The sequence below is a fragment of the Microcaecilia unicolor genome, chromosome 8 (genome assembly GCF_901765095.1).
Source record: "Microcaecilia unicolor chromosome 8, aMicUni1.1, whole genome shotgun sequence".
In the NCBI taxonomy this organism is placed as follows: Eukaryota; Metazoa; Chordata; class Amphibia; order Gymnophiona; family Siphonopidae; genus Microcaecilia; species Microcaecilia unicolor.
The window spans coordinates 151,139,613-151,161,688 of record NC_044038.1 but is presented as its reverse complement, the minus strand read 5'-3'; the positions used below and the strand labels follow the sequence as shown (position 1 = coordinate 151,161,688).

The following is a 22,076-nucleotide window of genomic DNA, read 5'->3' as shown; positions in this document are numbered from 1 at the left end:
CATGAAAAGAAGACACCACCTTAGGAACAAAGGAAGGAACCGTGCGTAAAGTCACTTTCTCTTTGGCAAAGGACAGAAAAGGCTCTCTGCAAGATAAGCCTGAAGCTCCGAAATCCTACACGCTGAAGAAATAGCCACCAAAAAGACTGTCTTCAAAGTAGGTCCTTACACGTAATGGAAGGCAAGGGTTCAAACGGAGGCCCCACCAGAGCCTCCAAGACCAAATTTAAATCCCAAGACGGAACCACCGGGCGGCGAGGCGGCCGAAGCAACTTCACTGCCTTCAAAAACCGCCCCACATCCGGAGAAGCCGCCAAGGATACTCCCCGAACCTTACCTCTAAAACAAGACAAGGCTGACACCTGAACCTTCAGAGAGGAGAGCGAAAGCCCCCTATCCAAACCATCCTGAAGAAAATCCAACACTTCCACTGCCGAAACGCGCAACGGGGCATAGCCCTGCTCCTAACACCAATTCTTGAAAATGCACCACACCCGCACATATGCCAAGGAAGTAGACCTCTTACAGACCGCAACATCGTATCAATCACCCTGGCCGAGAAACCTTTGCGTCTTAAACGGTGCCTTTCAAGAGCCAAGCCGTAAGCAAGAATGGAGAGGGGTCGGCCATCTCGATCGGGCCCCTGAACCAATCTCACCCGAGGCCCCAGGGGAATCGGATCCTGCACCAGCAACCGCATCAGATCTCCGTACCACGGACGCCGGGGCCAATTGGGCGCTATCAGAACTACTAATCCCGAGTGACGACCGATCCGCTGGACCACGCGGCCCACCAGCGGCCACGGCGGAAACACGTAGAGCAACTGCTGAGGTCGGCCACGGAAGGACCAGCACGTCGATGCCCTCGGCCCGAGAATCTCTTCGACGACTGAAGAACCGAGAGACTTGTGCATTGGCGACGACGCCATTAGATCCAACACCGGTCGACCCCACTGTAACACTATCCGCTCGAACACGGAGGGATGGAGAGCCCACTCTCCGGGATCCAACGTGTGCCTGCTCACATAATCCGCGCTCACGTTGTCCACCCCTGCCACGTGCCCCGCCGAGAGACTCTGCAGATGTGCTTCTGCCCACACCAGCAACTCTGCTGCCTCTACCGCTAACCGGGACTCTTCGTTCCTCCCTGTCGATTCACATACGCCACGGCTGTGGCATTGTCGGAAAGCACCCTGACTGCCTTGCCCTCTACCAGACTCTGAAAGGACAGAAGAGCCAACCGAATTGGCACGCGTCTCCAGACGATTGATGGACCAACACGCCGCCTCCTCCACTGTCCAAAGTCCCTGGGCCACCTGTCCCAGACAATGCGCCCCCCAGCCCATCAAACTCGCATCCGTGGTCATCACCACCCAATGTGGAGTGGCCAGCGGCATGCCCTTCGCTAGGTTCGGAGAATGGAGCCACCACTGAGACTGCGACGAACCACCTCCGACAGAGAAAGACTCTCCTCCAGATCCTGCGACTGAGGGGACCAACGAGACAACAACGCACCCTGCACTGCCTCATAGGCGCCCTGGCCCAGGGAACTACCTCTATTGATCGGCCATCAGACCCAACACCTGAAGGTACTCCCACGCCGACGGTGCCCTCTGGGCTCGGAAATGACGGATCTGAGCTTGCAGCTTGGACATGCAAGAGGGAGTCAAGAACACCCGGCCTCTCTTCGTGTCGAAACGGACTCCCAGATACTCGAGAGACTGCGACGGCACTAGGTGACTCTTGGCCAGATTGACAACCCAGCCCAGAGATTGCAAAAAGGACACCACCCGACCGGTGACCTCCTTGCTCTCCGACCTTGATTTGGCCCGAATCAACCAGTCGTCTAGGTACGGGTCCACCAAAATGCCCTGCAAACCGCAGAGCTGCTGCCACCACGACCATCACCTTGGAGAAGGTTCGAGAAGCAGTGGCCAGACCGAAAGGGAAGCGCGCAAAACTGAAAATGTCTCCCTAGCACCACAAAGCGAAGAAAACGCTGATGCGCCTCCAGGATGGGGATGTGCAAGTACGCTGTCTGTCAGATCTAGAGAAGTCAGAAATTCCCCTTCCTGAACCGCTACAATGACGGAGCGTAACGTTTCCATCCGAAAGGAAGGAACCTTTAGGGCTACATGGACCTTCTTGAGATCCAAAATGGGACGAAAAGCGTCCTCTTTTTTGGGAACCACGAAGTATTGGAATAACATCCCTTTCCTTCTCTGCTGGAGGAACAGGTACTACAGCCCCTAAATCTACCAGGGCGCGACAGAGTATCTCGGACCGCTCTCGCCTTGCGCCGAGAATGACAGGGGAGACACGAGGAAGAAGTCGGACAGAGGTCTGTCGAACTCTAGCGCGTACCCGTCTCGGACTATTTGCAGCACCCACTGGTCTGACGTGATCTGGGGCCCACCTCTGGTAAAACAAGCGTAAGCGAGCCCCCACGCGGACCAGAGGCTGGGGCCCCCAAACCATCATTGAGAAGGATGGGACGCACCGGACGCTCCCGAAGAGAAACCATCGCCCTCCCACGACTGCCACCGCGAAAGGACTGGGTTCTCTGAAAGAAACGACCCCTAGTCCCACCAGAATATCTACCAGGCCGATACAGCTTAGCTTCCTGAAACCGTCCACAACCCGCGTATCCCCTATAAGCCTTAGGGCGAAGCTCCGGAAGCCGAGGAACCTTAGCGTCACTAAGACCTCTCACCAACTTATCCAACTCTTCACCAAACAGCAAAGAGCCTTTAAACGGAAGCGAACACAACTTGGCCTTGGACGCAGCATCCGCCATCCAGCCTCGTAACCACAGAGGCCCGACGAGCTGCCACCAGCTAGAGACATGTTCTTTGCCGAGGCCCGCAACAAATCATACAGCGCATCCGCCAAAAAGGAGGACCCCAACTCCAACTTTGCCAGATCTTGAGTCAAAGAGGCTCTGTCCCCTGGCGGACTAAGAGCCGCTCCGCCCAACAGAAACAAGCCCGCGCCACCAGACCTCCACAGACCAACGCCTGCAACGCCAGAGCCGACAAATCAAAAACTGCGCTTTAGGAAAGTCTCCAATTTCTGTCCTGAGGGTATCGCAACGCAGGCCCCTCCATCCACCGAATCGCCGTAGCCTTAGTCACTGCCGTCACCACGGCATCCACGGTCGGAGGCTTGAAAGAATCTCTATCTTCCTGTGGCAGAGGATAAAGCTTAGCCATGGCCCGAGCCACCTTACATGGCGCCTCCGTCGCCTGCCACTCCTGATAATCATTTCTCTCAGATCCGCATTCATAGGGAAAGTACAAGACACCCGTCTGATCCCCTTAACCAACGGATCCTGCTTCCCGCCTCTAACGAAGCTGCCGCCGATCAAATTTGAGGGTCGCAACCACCTGATTAATCAGCTCTGACAATTCATCTCGCTGAAAAATGCGCACCACCGAGGGATCCTCCCCAGGCAGCGCAAGCTCCTTATCATAGCCAGCCAGCGACCCCTCCTGCTCTCCTAGAAGGCTAAAGTCACCCTCCGACTCCGGAGGCGAAAAATCTTCTAACTCCTCAGACCACTCTACACGTGGTCTCTTCGCGCTAGCCCCCCCCCCCCCCCCCCCGTTCCAAGACTAAGGGGCTCCGCTCGAGTCGGCCCCTCCTGCCAAGCCTGAAATAAATTCCAAATGAAATCCGGGGGAAAACCGATCCTACCCAAGGCATCGCCCCCCGAAGGCGCTGGAAATTGACTGCCCTGCAGTCCCCCGACTCCGTCGGGCCCGTGCAGCGCCGAATCCAAAATGGCGGCGGTTTCTGCCATAAACGGAACTGCCGCAGGGCCGCTATTCAAAGGCACCGCAACCTCCGGGACGCAAGTCGCGGGAACCTCCGCCGCTAACACCGGCGGTACGGAGGATTGAGGCTTTGGTTCCCCGCAAAAACGACAAGTGCTGCCCACCGCGTCAACGCCCCAACGCGCACAACGATCTACACCGAAGCGGTCTCCCTGACATCTTCGCGAAGCCCAGCTGACCGCCAAAACAAGTGCCTCAATTGTAAGAACAAAGAAAAACTCACCCAAGCAGGAAAACTCAGTGCCTTGACCACAGCTGAACAGCTCCGTCTCTCCGGAGTGCAGCTCCAATAGCTCTCCCCAGCGTTTGGGCCCTGACTTTTTTTTTTTTTTTTTCAATCAAACTTTACTGCAGCCTTTAATTTGAGCCTTGCTGCTAACACCATCCGGCACTCAAGGCTGCAGTATACAAACTGCAGCCGAGGCACAAAGCTGCCCAAACGGAGAGCCAGACCGGGGGAGGGACCCGGCCACCGGGGTGTGACACCCCAAAGGGGACAATGACGGGCCCCAGCGGACCCGCAACCCCTAGCACACCAAAGTCTTCGAGGCACAGGGATCCACCAGAAATAGCACAGAAACAAAGGAAAACTCTGAAAATTAACTCAAAAACCTATCCAGATCGGGCAAGCTGCACAGGCTGCCTGTCTACCCTCTGCTGAGACTGAGAAAATACTGGCTATAGATGGCTAGGCACAGGTTATAAGTACATAGTTTCAAGTTTTGTGTTCTCAGTCTCCCTCTGCTGGTAGGCGAGCATAACCCAAGCGTCTTGACCGGTCTGGAGGGTTGATGAGGAAGTAACTCAGTGGAATCCTTTCTGGAAGCAAGCAAGACTCGGAAGATACTCTCAGAGAGACCCAAGGCAGCAAAATCTACGCCCTCAACATCCAGGCCGTGATAGCCAGAGACTACGTTCTGCCCCTGAAAATCCTGCAACGTCTGAAGCGAAAACCGCAGAGCCGGAGGAATCAAAGATGGTGGTGTTCCCGCCAAAATCGGAACACCGCTACATGCACCCGGGAGCAAGGACGTATCAACAGAGCACGAGCCGACCCAGAAAACCTCTGCGGACAATACCGGAGGCGAAGAAAGAGGCGGTTTCGGCTCCCCACAGAACCTGCATTGTGCCCCCGGCGCGTCCACACCTCGGCACACACAGAACTGGCAACGGGATGGTTCCCCGCCGACCTCCCTCAGGGAAGAAAGGAGGTAAGCAACCAACAGGCAGCAGCGCCCAGACTCACTCACTCTCACAAACGCACTGCAGCTCTCCCGGTCAGCCTCAAAACAAACAAGCAGAGCTTTTCCTTTTTCTAAATGGCTTCTTACCTCCCAGCCCGGTTGCTAAAAGCTGACAGGGCTATGGCTCTCAAGGTTCCTGCAGTCACACAGGAGCCGAGGCACAGGGCTGACTGCTCAGGAGAGCACAGAAGGGGGAGGGACCCGATTACCGTGTGTGACATCCCAGGGGAAAAACGGAGCCCCACCAGATCCACTTCCCCGAAGCACACAGATTCTAAGTACAGGGTGGTAACCAACAAAAGGCCTAAAACAAATCCCTGGCCTACCAGACCTGACTGACTGCTCAGGCTGCACATCTACCCTCTGCTGGAGACAGATTTACTGGCTGCTTGGGGGTTGGCAGGTGGCTTATACATTGTTGCAGTTTTAGTGTTCTCAATCTCCCCCTGCTGGTAGGAGTGCATAACCCAAGCGGTTTTGACCGGTCTGGAGGGTCACTGAAGAACTGTAGTTTGTTTTCTTGCTTGGTAAGTAATAAAAAGATTTTCTCATCTTTGCGTGCCCTTCACTTCTTCTCTCCCTAACTGTACGATTGTATGGAACATTCTATTGGGTTGGGGAGGGCCGGTCTGGAGGGACTAAAGGAAAGCAAATTAGCAGGTAAGGCCTAATTTCTCCTTCCTTAGCATCCTTCCGGACCGGCCCAGATTGTGACTGATGGGAAGTAACAAAAGTAAGATCATGGGCGGGACCCTAACAACCCCACTGTGATGACACACTACCTGAAGACTGAATCCTGATCACTCCGCACATCCAACCTATAATGCTTCAAAAGAAGAATGTATCGAGGACCAGGTTGCCACGGAGGGTGGGATCTCCAAAGGCGGAACCAGACAATGCTCAGCCCAGGAATCCGCCTGGCCTCTAGTAGAATGAGCTTTCACACCCCTGTGTATGGCTTACCCAGATGGTAAGCGGAGACTGTAGTCTCCTTCAGCCACCTAGAAAGAGTGGGCTTAGAAGCTAATTCCTTCAAGCTCCTTCAAGCAAGACAAAACTGGTCTGACTACCGAAAGGCCTCCGTAACCCTCAATAGTACTTGAGTGCTCGCTTGATGTAAAGGCACTTCAGACGACGCTGTTCCTCCGATCGGGAAGATGAGCCCAGGGCAGGCAAAACCACCTACTGAGAAATGTGAAAACCGCGACAAAACTTTGGGAGAAAGGAAGGAATGGGGCATAAAATGACCTGATCTTTAGGCAAATTTGAGAAATTGATGCCGGCACTACAGAGCTTGTAACTCTAACACCCTCCTAGCTGAGGCAATGGTCACCAGAAACACTACCTTGAACGTCAAATCCTTTAAGGTACAGGAAGCCAAGGGCTCAAAAGAAAACAGGGTGTTGGGCTTGACTGACCTTGGTCTGTCCCAGTATGGCAATATAAGTACATAAGTATTGCCATACTGGGCAGACCAAAGGTCCATCAAGCCCAGCATTCTATTTCCAACAGTGGCCAATCCAGACCACAAACACCTGGCAAGATCACGAAAAAGTTCAATACATTTTATGCTGCTTATCCCAGAAACAGCAGTGATTTTCCCAAAGTCAAATTAATAATGGTCTATGTATTTTCCTTTAGGAAGCCGCCCTAAGCTAACCGCCTTACTACATTCTCTGGTAATGAATTCCAGAGCTTTACACGTTGAGTGAAGAAAAAATTTCTCCGAGTTGTATTAAATTTACTACTTTGTAGCTTCATTGCATGCCCCCTAGTCCTACTATTTTTGTAAAGAGTAAACAAACGATTCACGTCTACCCGTTCCATTCCACTCATTTTATAGACCTCTATCATATCTCCCCTCAGTTGTCTTTCTCCAAGCTGAAGAGACCTTGATGCTTCAGCCTTTCTCATAGGGAAGTCGTCCCATCCCCTTTATCATTTTCGTCTCCCTTCTCTGTACCTTTTCTAATTCCACTATATCTTTCGCACTGCCAATGGCTCACTACACTAAGCCCTCCAATTTTGGGGTTATTCAGAGTGCTGTGTGGTGGTAGAGGAAAGAGTAGTGGCCGTGGGTAGCAGCAGACTCAAGCAGGACAACGATGACTGCAAAGAGAGTTAGTGAGAGTCCAGGCCAGGAACATTAACAACTGGACACTGTGAAGAGCGAGACCATGGTAAGGTGCACCCCCAGCAATGCATACAGATGTACACACAGAGGAAGTATGATTTCATCAGTTAGAGTACTAGTAGTAATTGATTTGCATGCAAAGCAAAGATGTGACTGCAGGAGAGGAAATCCTGCTCTCCACAAATCTTCCCCAATTCCTTTCTGGATTAAATTGAAGAGGGAATCCACATATGGCATCAATAGTATCTATAACCCTTTACTCTTCCTTAACAAAGGACACCTGTAATTCTGTTCTCCCCCTACTCTGGTCCTGTTCAGCCAGCTTTCCTCTCCCTCCCTCTCCCAACCCTATCAGTGTAGGGGAAGGACTCCCTGTATTGTGCAGAAATGTTTTCACCTAGTAAAAGGCCACCAAAACAGACATGAGTATCAGGTGCTCAACAATAAGACTTACAATTTAAAATTAAAAAAAAATTTAATTAGGTTGAGTTGAGACCTTCCTGGAAGCATTTAACATCTTTTCCTGTGCCTACATCAAAAGAAAAAGGTGGAATGTGGGAACTTGCTACTTTTTGTTTTTTGGATTGCAGTGGTATATTATAAAAATGCACTTGCCTTATTTTATTACTACTATTTCACAGAGAGGCAATGAGGGAAGGGCTTCCCTCATGCTGAAATTCAGTCTAAATGTGGCAACTGGCATTACTGTCCAGTTCAACACACTCATAGCTGCCAAGTTCATACAAACTAATGTTCAGTGGAAAATAAATGTTGGTACAGGCTGTTTGCAATGTGAATGGATATTCCATCACCATTTCATTATTGCAGGTCATTTGTTTCAGTCAAACTTTGTTTTAATTCATTTATTCAATCCTTACATGCATGTGGTTTTGCTTTTTAAATCCAAAGGTGGATCCTAAGGGTGGTTAAACAATTAGGTATAAACTGTGTTGTTTCTGACTACTTGTTTTGGACTACTTTGAGTTCTACTGATCTGTATATCTGCAGTCTAGAATTCTGGAAGATGGAAATGTACTCTGAGTCTCTAGAAGTTGGTTTGTTTACTTTTGAAGTGTGTGTATATGGATGCCTGTTCTGGTGTGTGCAGACTGCACTGTGCATGTATACATATGGCTATGATTTCTGAACATATGATGTGGCATCATTAAAGGACAAATGCCCAGTTGGGTATGCTACCGCTAATCTCAACTTTGTTACATCATGTTTCAGACATATCCATCTATTTGCTCCCATGATATAATTTAATCCTATTGTTCTGTTTCTCTGTATTTTCAAATGTAAGCCACATTGAACCTGAGTTTGCTTGGGAATAAAATCAACTTTATGAGGCTTCTATAAACAGGGACAGAGTTCGCAGAGATGGGGGCAAACTTTGTCCCCGCATAATTCTCTAGTCTGAATACAAGATGTCCTTGTAGAACCAGGTGTCACCAGTTAAGAGCAATACCACTACTGGGCCTCCAAAGATTGCTGCAGCAGAGGTTTTGTTTTCCTCATAGCCCAACTGCACTATTCAAGAGCTTTAGCTTTACAGTCCTCCTCCTGTCCAAGGCCAGCAAGAATGGTAAGAATGGCTGAAAAATAGAAACACAGATATACTAGGGTACCTTCTGGTTGGATGGGGCTGGTCTCAGTCACACTTCTGAGCAGTATTGCCCAGAGATCATGAGTGCTGCAGGGTATAATAAAAACAGGAAGGGTGGTAGAAACTAAGCAGCTTGAGAGGATAAGATACAAAAGATGAGGTTAGCATAAGAGAAAATTATGCACACAGCATCTAAAATATTACCAGATTCTACCTGGTAGCTGGGATTGTCAATCATAGGAGGCTTCCATTTGCCCTTATAACCAGGGTTGTCAATCATAGGTCGTTGCCAAGTTCCACAGCCAGGGGCAGACTCACATTTGGGATTTGCAATCTGAGGTGCCTCCCACTCTCCATCCATATCCTCATCCCTAGAAAAATTACATTTATAAACAAATCATGTTGTACGAAAGGACCAATGGGGACAACAGCTTGAACAAATTCATAACACTTCCGAGTACTACAAACCTTTTCTATCATCATCTAGCACAGGGGGCTCTTAACCAGGTCCTTGGGACATACCAAGCCAGTTAAGATTTCAAGATACCCACAATGAACATGCATGAAGTTTGCATTCACTGTCTTTGATGTATGCAAATCGGTATTAAATCAAATCAATTCTTGCATACTGCTAATATTCCCTTTCCAGGGTTCAGTGTGGTTTACCAAACCTGACTGGGTGTGCTTCAGAGCTTGAAGCAGAGAAAGCATTTATAATGACTCTCTCTTTGAAGACTACCTAACCCCCCAGTCAGTCACTTGTGTTTTAAATCAGATTGTCAATTCCTGATTCAGGCACTTAGTGCCTAAACACAGCACCGTATCAACCTGTCTTCTGAATTTCCACCATCTTTTGGAAATTTGTTTTATGTAGACAGAGCCTTTTATCATAATAGATTTCAATCGGTTCTTGTACCAAGGTTCCACTATTTATTGGCCCACCCTACTTCCTTGTCTTCTGGCATTCCTTAGGGGACCTTTCTCCTTGAACGTACCAGTCCTCAGGTTTTTCTGCATCAGGATCAGCTACATATTCAGGCTCATCATCCAACCACCCCTCTGGTTTCACAGCACTCTCATCTGGAATTTTTGCAGGCGCATCCTCATCCCTTGACAGACAATGCAAAAAATTTCCATTACGAACTGTTCTCATCATGCAGGGTGACAGCTCAAGGTTTTAGCCTTCAGAAACAGACTAGAAGGAGTTCATAGAATCAGGCTCAGACTCAAACCTTGAACGAGATAAGGTTGAGTACACATTTGGTTCTTGAGAATAAAAGTTACAGCGGCCAGCAAAGTGGCTTAGTGGCAGTGTTGTGTGTTGCCATGCATAAAGGTACTTGGCTCGTTCCCCAAGCTAGCTGGAGGTTGATAGCCCTGGGGGAATGTGGTGGGGATGGAGAAAAATAATGTTCATTGTTTAAGGTGATGCCTAGCATCTGTATTCAAAGCCCTAACTGCAGGGTTCTAAGGAACTTTGAAGTATAGCCACAAGCTCATGACCTTGCTGTAATAAGCAGAGCAGCTATACTGGGTTTGGGGCGAGAATATAAAATGAGGGGAAAACTCCCAGATAATTGCAAATGTAGTCTGTGCAAAACCCTAGCCTCAGTTCAGGTTTAACAGGAAGCTCAAAGGAGGAAACTGCTTGGTCAAAAAAGTCGGCACACAAAAAAAAGCACACACAACCCCCCCCCCCCCCCCCCCAAAAAAAAAAAAAAAAAAAAAAAACCTGCAAGTGCTATGCACTACTAAAAACATTTGAGTATTATGATGTGTAGCTGTTTCCCCATTTACACTGCTTTGTTTGGGGTTTCTTTTAACATATATTATTATTTAGAAACAGGCACACTTAAAACATAAAACCAAGTACAGCTGTCACATTCAGCCAAAATGTGAAATCAACATATATAATGAATACTGAATAGTTTCCATAAACCTCTCTTATCCCCCCTCTCCACACACACGCATACATTTCCCAAGCAATGCAGATCACTCATTCTACAGCACCATCAAAAGAATGCAATCAGGGCCACCCATGTGTACTCTAGAAGGCGACACCCCAAGAGACAAACACACAGAGTATCAATACCTCCCACCCAATCAAATCCAACCCAATCTTCCCTCCCCCCAGTCTGGAAGCTCCAGTAAAACACATTACAGATTCAACAAATACCTACGGGCTTTAGGAGAAAGACCCTCCCAAATGGGGAACCAAGTTTGCTGGAAAGTTCTCCAAGCCTTGTGAGAACCTTGCTTTGCATCCAACTGGTCCATTTTCAAAGGATGATATAGTTCATTTCTCCATTCAGTCAAAGGATGTAGGGGCTGCCTCCAATTCCTCAAAATACACTTACGAGCTAAAGCACGAGTTTTCTTCAATAAAGAGTTTTTTTTCCTTTTCACAATCCCAAATTTACCAAGTTAGAAAACAGCTGTACGTCAGCCCTCAGTGTGATAAATGCAGTGCAGGATACAAATAGTCCATAATATGGTGTCAAAAAAGGCGTACAACCTCAAAATTCCAAAACATATGAGTAAGGGTGCTTTATTGATTTTAATAGGCTAGTATTTTGAAAAAGCACTTAAAATCGATAGGTACAAAATAAAGTATCTGAAATAGGACAGAAAGCTAAGTGTCATGAATTCTCTAACGCATTTAAGTACGGCACACACCTTCTGAACTAAATTCTGCACTAAAGCCAAGCCTGCCATTAGGGCAACATCAGCTAACATCTCTTTGAATGCAGCTCATTCTTACCAGTCTTCTGGTTTCACAGCTTCAGGGTCTGGTATTTTGGGCCTCTCATCCCAGTCCTCTGGCTTCTTGTCATTAGGATCCTCAATCTCTTGTGGAGGGTTCACAGGAGGATTCATGTCATTCAACATGTTCCCACTGTTTACAACTGTCTGATCAATCAAGATTTCAAAGCTGTTATCAGGATTCAAAACTGTGGTAAAAAGAGAAGAGATTACAGATTCAAAATTGTATTTATGATACACCTTGATATTAAACTTGTATATGTGGACTATCAAGTTAATACATCAAATAAAAGCTATACTGAATTAAAAATGCATTTAGATCGTAACAGCTCATTAAACATTTTAAATACTCATCTCTTACTCAAAGTGAATGATACATACCTGTAGCAGGTGTTCTCCGAGGACAGCAGGCTGATTGTTCTCACGACTGGGTGACGTCCGCGGCAGCCCCCACCAACCGGAAAAGGCTTCGCGGGACGGTCGGCACGCAGGGCACGCCCACCGCGCATGCGCGGCCGTCTTCCCGCCCGTGCGCGACCGCTCCCGCCAGTTGAATGACAAGCAATAAAATATGAAACACAACTCCAAAGGGGAGGAGGGAGGGTAGGTGAGAACAATCAGCCTGCTGTCCTCGGAGAACACCTGCTACAGGTATGTATCATTCACTTTCTCCGAGGACAAGCAGGCTGCTTGTTCTCACGACTGGGGTATCCCTAGCTCTCAGGCTCACTCAAAACAAGAACCCAGGTCAATTGAACCTCGCAACGGCGAGGGTACAACAGAAATTGACCTACGAAGAACAACTAACTGAGAGTGCAGCCTGACCAGAATAAATTCGGGTCCTGGAGGGTGGAGTTGGATTTACACCCCAAACAGATTCTGCAGCACCGACTGCCCGAACCGACTGTCGCGTCGGGTATCCTGCTGGAGGCAGTAATGTGATGTGAATGTGTGGACAGCTGACCACGTCGCAGCCTTGCAGATCTCTTCAATAGTGGCTGACTTCAAGTGGGCCACTGACGCTGCCATGGCTCTAACACTATGAGCCGTGACATGACCCTCAAGAGTCAGCCCAGCCTGGGCGTAAGTGAAGGAAATGCAATCTGCTAGCCAATTGGAGATGGTGTGTTTCCCGACAGCGACCCCTAGCCTGTTAGGGTCGAAAGAAACAAACAATTGGGCGGACTGTCTGTGGGGCTGTGTCCGCTCCAAGTAGAAGGCCAATGCTCTCTTGCAGTCCAATGTGTGCAACTGACGTTCAGCAGGGCGGGTATGCGGCCTGGGGAAGAATGTTGGCAAGACAATTGACTGGTTAAGATGGAACTCCGACACCACCTTCGGCAGGAACGTTGGGTGGGTGCGGAGCACTACTCTGTTGTGATGAAATTTGGTATTTGGAGCATGAGCTACTAGGGCTTGAAGCTCACTGACCCTACGAGCTGAAGTAACTGCCACCAAGAAAATGACCTTCCAGGTCAAGTACTTCAGATGGCAGGTATTCAGTGGCTCAAAAGGAGGTTTCATCAGCTGGGTGAGGACGACGTTGAGATCCCATGACACTGTAGGAGGCTTGATAGGGGGCTTTGACAAAAGCAAGCCTCTCATGAATCGAACGACTAAAGGCTCTCCAGAGATGGCTTTACCTTCCACACGATAATGGTAAGCACTAATCGCACTAAGGTGATTCCTTACTGAGTTGGTCTTGAGGCCAGACTCTGATAAGTGCAGAAGGTATTCAAGCAGGTTCTGCGCAGGGCAAGAACGAGGTTCTAGGGCCTTGCTCTCACACCAAACGACAAACCTCCTCCACTTGAAAAAGTAACTCTTTTTAGTGGAATCCTTCCTAGAGGCAAGCAAGACCCGGGAGACACCCTCCGACAGACCCAACGCAGCGAAGTCTACGCCCTCAACATCCAGGCCGTGAGAGCCAGGGATTGAAGGTTGGGGTGCAGCAACGCTCCGTCGTTCTGTGAAATGAGAGTCGGAAAACACTCCAATCTCCACGGTTCTTCTGAGGACAATTCCAGAAGAAGAGGGAACCAGATCTGACGGGGCCAAAAGGGCGCTATCAGAATCATGGTGCCGCGGTCTTGCTTGAGCTTCAGTAAGGTCTTCCCCACCAAAGGTATGGGAGGATAAGCATACAGGAGGCAGGTCCCCCAATGAAGGAGAAAGGCATCTGACGCTAGCCTGCCGTGTGTCTGAAGTCTGGAACAGAACAGAGGCAGCTTGTGGTTGGTCTGAGAGGCGAAAAGATCCACCGAGGGGGTACCCCACTCTCGAAAGATCTTGCGTACCACTCTGGAATGGAGCGACCACTCGTGCGGTTGCATGACTCTGCTCAGTCTGTCGGCCAGACTGTTGTTTACGCCTGCCAGGTACGTGGCTTGGAGGAGCATGCCAAACCGGCACGCCCAACGCCACATCCCGACGGCTTCCTGACACAGGGGGCGAGATCCGGTGCCCCCCTGCTTGTTGACGTAATACATTGCAACCTGATTGTCTGTCCGAATTTGGATAATTTGGTAGGACAGCCGATCTCTGAAAGCCTTCAGTGCGTTCCAGATCGCTCGGAGCTCCAGGAGGTTGATCTGCAGATCCTTTTCCTGGAGGGACCACAGACCCTGGGTGTGAAGCCCATCGACATGAGCTCCCCACCCCAGGCGAGATGCATCCGTCGTCAGCACTTTCGTGGGCTGCGGAATTTGGAATGGACGTCCCAGGGTCAAATTGGTCCGGATGGTCCACCAGAGCAGTGAAGTGCGGCAACTGGTGGAGAGGCGGATGACATCTTCTAGATCCCCGGTGGCTTGAAACCACTGGGAAGCTAGGGTCCATTGAGCAGATCTCATGTGAAGACGAGCCATGGGAGTCACATGAACTGTGGAGGCCATATGACCCAGAAGTCTCAACATCTGCCGAGCTGTGACCTGCTGAGACGCTCTGGTCTGCGAAGCCAGGGCCAGGAGGTTGTTGGCCCTCGCTTCGGGAAGGAAGGCCTGAGCCGTCTGGGTATTCAGCAGAGCTCCTATGAATTCCAGAGACTGGGTTGGCTGGAGATGGGACTTTGGGTAATTTATCACAAACCCCAGCAGCTCCAGGAGTTGAATAGTGCACTGCATGGACCGGAGGGCTCCTGCCTCCGAGGTGTTCTTGACCAGCCAATCGTCGAGATATGGGAACACGTGCACTCCCAGCCTGCGTAGGTACGCCGCCACCAGCACGAGGCACTTTGTAAACACTCGTGGGGCGGAGGCGAGCCCAAAGGGCAGCACACAATACTAAAAGTGCCGTGCGCCCAGGCGGAATCTGAGATACTGTCTGTGAGCTGGCAGTATCGGGATGTGAGTATATGCATCCTTTAAATCCAGGGAACATAGCCAATCGTTTTTCTGAATCATTGGCAGAAGGGTGCCCAAGGAAAGCATCCTGAACTTTTCTTTGACCAGGAATTTGTTCAGGCCTCTCAGGTCTAGGATGGGACGCATCCCCCCTGTTTTCTTTTCCACAAGGAAGTACCTGGAATAGAATCCCTGCCCTTCCTGCCCGGGTGGTACGGGCTCGACCGCATTGGCGCTGAGAAGGGCGGAGAGTTCCTCTGCAAGTACCTGCTTGTGATGGGAGCTGAAGGATTGAGCTCCCGGAGGACAATTTGGAGGCAGGGAGGCCAAATTCAGGGCGTATCCGCACCGCACTATTTGGAGAACCCACTGGTCGGAGGTTATGAGAGGCCACCTTTGGTGAAAAAATTTTAACCTCCCCCCGACCGGCATATCGTCCGGTACGGACACTTTGAGGGCGGCTATGTTCCCGTGGATCCAGTCAAAAGCCCGTCCCTGGCTTTTGCTGTGGAGGCGCAGGGGGCTGCTTAGGCGCACGCTGTTGACGGGAACGAGCGCGCTGGGGCTGTCCCTGTGCCTGACGAGGCCTTCGGGCCGGCTGGTTGTACCTACGCTTTGCAAAAGAATAGGGTGCAGCCTGCCGGGCCCGGGAAAAACGTCCACCTGCTGAGGTGGATGCTGAAGGCGCCCGGTGGGAGAGCTTGTCGAGAGCGGTTTCCCGCTGATGCAGTTGGTCCACCATCTGCTCGACCTTCTCACCAAAAATGTTATCCCCCGGCAAGGGACGTCGGCCAGTCTCTGCTGGGTGCGGTTGTCCAGGTCAGAGGCACGCAGCCATGAGAGCCTGCGCATCACTATACCTTGGGCCGCAGCACGAGATGCCACGTCACAGGTGTCATATATACCCCTGGACAGGAACTTTCTGCACGCCTTCAGCTGCCTGACCACCTCCTGATAAGGCCTGGACTGCTCCGGCGGGAGCTTATCGACCAGGTCCGCCAGTTGTTGCACATTAGTCCGCATGTGGATGCTCATATAGAGCAGGTATGACTGGATGCGGGTCACGAGCATGGAGGATTGGTAGGCCTTCCTCCCAAACGAGTCCAGAGTGCGAGACTCCCGCCCCGGGGGCGCCGAGGCGGTATCCCTCGAACTCCGTGCCCTCTTGAGAGCAGAATCCACGACCGCCGAGTCATGGGGCAATTGGGGCCGCATTAACTCTGGGTCCGAGTGGATCCTGTACTGGGACTCTGCTTTCTTGGGAATGGTGGGGTTAGTTAACGGTCGCACCCAGTTCCGAAGCAGTGTCTCCTTGAGGACATTGTGCAGCGGCACCGTGGAGGACTCTCTAGGTGGTGATGGATAGTCGAGGACCTCGAGCATCTCGGCCCTCGGCTCTTCCACAGAGACCACGGGAAAGGGAATGCTAATAGACATATCCCGCACAAAGGAGGCAAAGGAGAGACTCTCAGGAGGTGAGAGCTTCCTCTCCGGTGAAGGCGTGGGGTCCGAGGGAAGGCGCGTAGACTCCTCTGAGGAGAAATATCTAGGGTCCTCCTCTTCCCCCCACGAGGCCTCATCCTCGGTATCGGACATAAGCTCATGTAGCTGAGTCCTGAACCGGGCCCGGCTCGACGTCGAGGCACCGAGGTCTCGGTGTCGTCGAGCGGGTGGACTCCCGCGTCGGCGGGGACGGAGCTCCCTCCATCGACGTCGACGGGGACTCCACCTGCGTGGCGGTCGAGACCGGCGCCGCAAGCGGCGGCGGTGTCGACGGCCCCGGCGCCGGGCTAGAGCTCGCCGGCGCCACAGACATCGGCGCCGAGGGCGCAAGCACCCCCGGCGCCGGCACAGCCTGGCGCATCAGCCCTTCCAGGATCCCCGGAAGGATGGCTCTGAGGCACTAGTCCAGGCCCGCTGCCGGGAAAGGCGGTGGGGCCGGTAGGGGTGTCGGTGCCAGAAGCTGATGGGGGCCAGGAGACGGCACCGAGGTGCCGGAACCCTGACGCGTCGGTACCCTCCACAACCGACGGGGACCTCTCCTCTCGGCGATGACGCTTCGGCGTCGCCTCCTCTCCGATGTCCAGATGCACCGAGGGCGACCGGTGACGACGCTTCTTGTCCTTCTTTCGATGCGCGTCACCGGCGCCGGGAGGTATGGAGGAGGAGGAGGACGATCCCCCTCGGTCTCGAGGAGCCGGGTCAGACAGGGTTCGGTCCCGTGGACCACGGGCTGAGGGAGTGACCGGGGCCGACTGCCCACGCGGCCGCTCACCTCCACCCTCGCCGGCGGACCGGCGGGCCGACGGGACCTGTTCTCCTGGGGTCGATGCCATCGGTGCCGATGTCTCGGGCATCGATACCGGTACCGAAGGACCGGGCGTCGATACCGATGCCGTCGAGGTCGACGTCGAGGGGCCGGCGCAAGTTCCAAAAAAGACGGTCCCGCAGAACTTGCCTCGCAACTTGAGTCCGTTTCCGGAGACTGAGACACAGGGAACACGACTTGATATTGTGCTCCGGCCCGAGGCACTGGAGGCACCAAGCGTGGGTGTCGGTCTGCGAGATCGGCCGGCCGCAGCGACCACACTTTTTAAATCCACTCGGGACCTTCGAGGACATCGACGGAAAAATCGCGTCGGCGAAGTCAAAGTCGTCAATGGTGGCGAAAATCACACCTCGAAAAAGAAAACGACCGTGCGGCCACTAGGCCGCAACGCAGCGTCCCCGCTGGAAACGAGGGAAAAAGGGAGCGCGTGCTCCACACGCTCAGGTTTTTTTTTTTTTTTAAAAGAAAAGGGAAACCGGCGGTAACAAAAAATTAAATAGAAAAAACAACGATCCGCGTAAACGCGATCAACTTTCCGGCGGCTGAAAGCAGAGAGAGCGGCAAAGCACGACTCTCTCCAGACGCGGAAAAAAAGGAACTGGCGGGAGCGGTCGCGCACGGGCGGGAAGACGGCCGCGCATGCGCGGTGGGCGTGCCCTGCGTGCCGACCGTCCCGCGAAGCCTTTTCCGGTTGGTGGGGGCTGCCGCGGACGTCACCCAGTCGTGAGAACAAGCAGCCTGCTTGTCCTCGGAGAATTACCAAGATTAAGCATGTTACAACAAATTAAATATATCAACATAAAATGTATTATAAACACAGTCAAAGTAACATGTGGAAGGGGCCCAAGATTCGCAGTGTTCCAAATGTGGTCATCCTAGACATACATACTACCATGCATTTTGGGCTTGCCAGAAAGTAAAAAATTTTTGGACCCAGGTGGTGCGATTTTTGGAACACCTGGTGAATAGGTCTATTCAAGGTTCAATGGAACAATTACTGTTGGATGTGCCTGGAGCATTTCACAATTTAAGGGGGCCTGGGCGGCTGCTTTGCAGGAAATTATGCTTGGTGGCTCGGAAAACAGTATTACAATACTGGGTGGGGGCGGAGACTCCTGCATTTGGACATTGGAGGAACCAGGTACATCAGTTGATGGCATGGGAAGCTCGAGATGCGAAAGGCACTTTAAGACGCAAGAAACAGTTTCTGACAATTTGGGACCCATATTTACAAATAATGAGTCCAAGAGGTAGAAGTTTTATTGTTAACAATTTGTAAACTCCCTGGGGTAAGATTTATAAGAGGAAAAGGAGGGTAAATTGCTCATGCTCAGACTTTAGACATTTGAATGAAGACTGGGGAGGGAGGGTAGGGAGGGGGGGAGAGAATGGTCTGGGGGGAGGGAAGTGCTGATTCGGAATCCAGTATTGGGTTGGTTAAGGCATGGGGGGAAAAGAGGGAGGAAAATAAAGTTTGGGGAAACAATGTATTTTGGTTCACTGTTGGAATTTTATGTCCTTTCTGGAGTAGACGGAGGGTACGTATCTTGTCCAGTAAAAGTGGAAGATACTGAAGTCTTCAGAGGGAGGGGCAGTTATGAGGATATTAGTACGGACTGAACGATATGTTAAAAGGAGGTTATGGAGATTCTGTAAACAAAGGTTTAAGGTTTAATGTAAAGGAGGGGAGGATGGGGGGAGAGGGATTATTTGGGGATAAAAGAAGAAAATGTTTTGACGTACGTGGATTGATAATAGTTGTATGTTGTATTAACAAGGTTGTTTGCTGAATATTATGAATACATATTTTATATGATACGTCAATAAACAGATTTAAACATAAACACAGTCAAAGTATTCTTACAAACACAGAATTCTCAGGATCCAAAACAGGAGAGGCCGACTGCTGATGCCAAGAACTTTGCAGAGATAAAATGGCCGACTACTTTTGGCCCCTGATCCCTCTCCTCTTTCTGCTGATTGTGATCACAAAGCTGCTGACAGCTGAGAACTGTTTGAGTTTCTCCAGAAAACCTCACAATGTCCAAAGGAATTGCAGCAGCCACCACACTAGGGAATATCTGGCACATTCAAGAGGTGCCTCTATCAAGCCATGGTCGTGAGCTGGTCTGACTCACTTCAGACAGCTGAAAAACCCTGTTGCCGGCGAGAACAGTAGCCCACCAAACCAGCATCCCTCCTTTTATGGCTCCCTGCCAAACTTGGGATGCCAGGCACACAATTCCTCTTATGATCACGCTGCTCCCTGCATCCCCCTCTCCCCACAAAATGGAGTGCTCTGTATGGCTTGCAAGGTGCCACTCCCCATACCAATCAGCTCAAAGTTGAGGGGAAAAACAGCAGCTTTCTCTCACTGCTGTTGTGTCAGAGCCTGGTTTAATAGCTCTCCCCCAGCCTTGGTGACAAAATAAATTACACAGGTTATACCTTCCCTGCTCCTTCCCAACTGAAATACAAGGACTTGTAAAAAAAAAAAAAAAATCATCAAACCTGGTGTCTGCCAGAACAGGTGATGGACCTGGCCTCCACCAGATATTCCTGCAAGAGGAATATGGGAGATCCATTTCAAGTATTTAAACATCTGCATTTGTATACAAACAGATCGATCTTTTCAAGAGACAGGGAAATTGTAAAGCTAGAGGATATGAATTGAGATTGCAGGGTGGTAGACTTAGGAGTAACATCAGGAAATACTTTTTCACAGAGAGGGTGGTCAATGCCTGGAATGCCCTCCCAAGGGAGATGGTAGAGACAAACAATGATGGAATTCAAAAAGGCATAGTATGAACAGAGGATGGTATAAAAACTAAATTTAAATGACTGCATGCATTATTATGTGTTGAGTGGTGGTTAGACAATGACTTTAGCTGTGAGGAGCTACAACCAGTGCCAGGCAGACTTCTACGGTCTGCAAGACAAATTAGGATGTGTTGGAGAAGGCTTTGACAGCAAATTCAGTAGTTGGGACATAAGGACAAAACTTAGCAGACTTTTGCCATGCTTAGGACAGACCGTAGACCAGGATCAAGGTGAAATTAGGCCTTACCTGCTAATTTTCTTTCCTCTAGATCCTCCAGACCATTCAAGACGCTTGGGTTATGCACTCCTTATATTGCGTGCCTGCTTCCACTGTCTGTCCTCTCCTGTTCCTGTCCATGCTAGGAGTCAGGACTCGGATAACAGCATTAACGCGATATCGCACTAATGCAATCATCCGGGTCCTGGGCAGCACACAGGAGCAGGGGAAGACAAAACCGGAAAGCAGGCAGCAAGAAGCAGCTTGCTGGAGCTGGACCCAGGCCCCCCCTTGGAGGCCAGACCCAGGGAGTTTTGCCCCCCCCCCCTCTCTCAGCGGCCACAATGCATTTCAGAATTTGTTGAGTGAAAAAAATATTTTCTCCTGTTTCAAAAGTAGTATCATGTAACTTGAGTGTCCCCCTAGTACTTGTACTTTTGAAAGAGTAAAAAATTGATTTACATTTACCTGTTCTACACCACTCAGTATTTTGTAGATCTCTATCATATCCCTCCCTCAGCTGCCTCTTTTCCAAGCTGAAGAGCCCTAATCTCTTGTCTTAGAGGAGTTCCATCCCCTTAATCATTTTGGTCACTCTTTGCACCTTTACTAGAATTTCAGCTAAGCAACATAATTTTTAAATAAAATATATTGTGAACAGAGATAATGGTTTGTGAACTAGGCTCTAACTCACTTTTCCTACCTGTTATGCCCCCAGTTCCTGCATTTGTGCTAATTCTAGTGCATCCAACAAGTAATGACAAGGACTGCCTACTACCATGCAGAAGGTCCTCAAATTCAATTCCCATCATAACTTCTACTCCCCAGGTTGGCCAGTGATTTTTTTTTTTTTGGGGGGGGGGGGGGGGGGGGGGGGGGGGGATCTGCAAAGGCAGTGATCACAGCCCCATGGGGGAGGGGGGGCAGTGTCACCATATGAAAGTGATGCCAAGATGGAGTCAAGATTAGAGAATGACGCAGGGACAAAGTTTGTCCCCATCCCGTCCCAGCGGGCTGTCCCCATCTGCAGAAGCCTCAAACACTTTTTATATTAAAATCTCTTTATTAAAGTATCAAAAGGAATAAACATTCTGTGCAACTGTTTATAAATCACAGAAAATAACAAGCAACTATAACCACCTCCCTCCCTTCCAAACCCAACAACTGCCGACTTCTACTACTCCAAGGAACTGTAATGCACCCTGTTAAAATGTCCAAGGGTACAAAGTACAACCCACTCTATATGCCCTACAAAGCACTGTTATGATTTTTAAATCTACGGATGAATAATAATCACCTCAGGATTCAGTATAGCTCTCCTGACTTCCACAGACCTTCCTGCAATAGAAAATGTCTTCTCAGAAAATGTGCTGGTAGCAGGAATGCAGAGGATCCCCTGTGCAAATTTTGCTAGTTGTGGCCAGCACTTCTGCTTTAAAAAAAAAAAAAAAGACATTGCCGTCTGCATCACTCAAAACTGTCCAATTCATTAAGAGCCTTCAAAGTAGAGAATGAGACGGGGGACAAAGTTTGTCCCCGGTCTCTGAAGACTTTATCCCCATCCCCGCAGGTCCCCATCCACATGCCATTCTATAGTCAGGATCCATGGTTGTAAGGATATGAATGGAACTAGGACACATGGCCTCAACCCAGGATGGTTGCCACAATGACACAAGTATGTGAAAGGAAGGAATATAAAAATATGGTAAAAATCCCCAGGTAATGCAGACTAAAGCTTATGATGCAGATCCCAACCTGGTTCTGAATGAACTAGAGAGAAAAAAAGG

General features: G+C 50.2%; 1 protein-coding gene across 4 annotated transcripts in view; it reads right to left on the bottom strand.

The window, feature by feature from the left end:
* The window catches only part of CANX (calnexin), a 193,059-nt gene that overhangs the window by 63,161 nt on the left and 107,822 nt on the right, over nt 1-22,076 (bottom strand). For all 4 annotated transcript variants that reach the window (XM_030211265.1, XM_030211269.1, XM_030211266.1 and 1 more), the window contains exons 8-10: nt 11,581-11,770; nt 9,815-9,928; nt 9,034-9,190 (exon numbers count right to left, since the gene is read on the bottom strand). In XM_030211265.1, the coding sequence (XP_030067125.1) occupies nt 9,034-9,190; nt 9,815-9,928; nt 11,581-11,770 (461 nt within the window). The remainder of the gene's footprint in view (nt 1-9,033; nt 9,191-9,814; nt 9,929-11,580; nt 11,771-22,076) is intronic.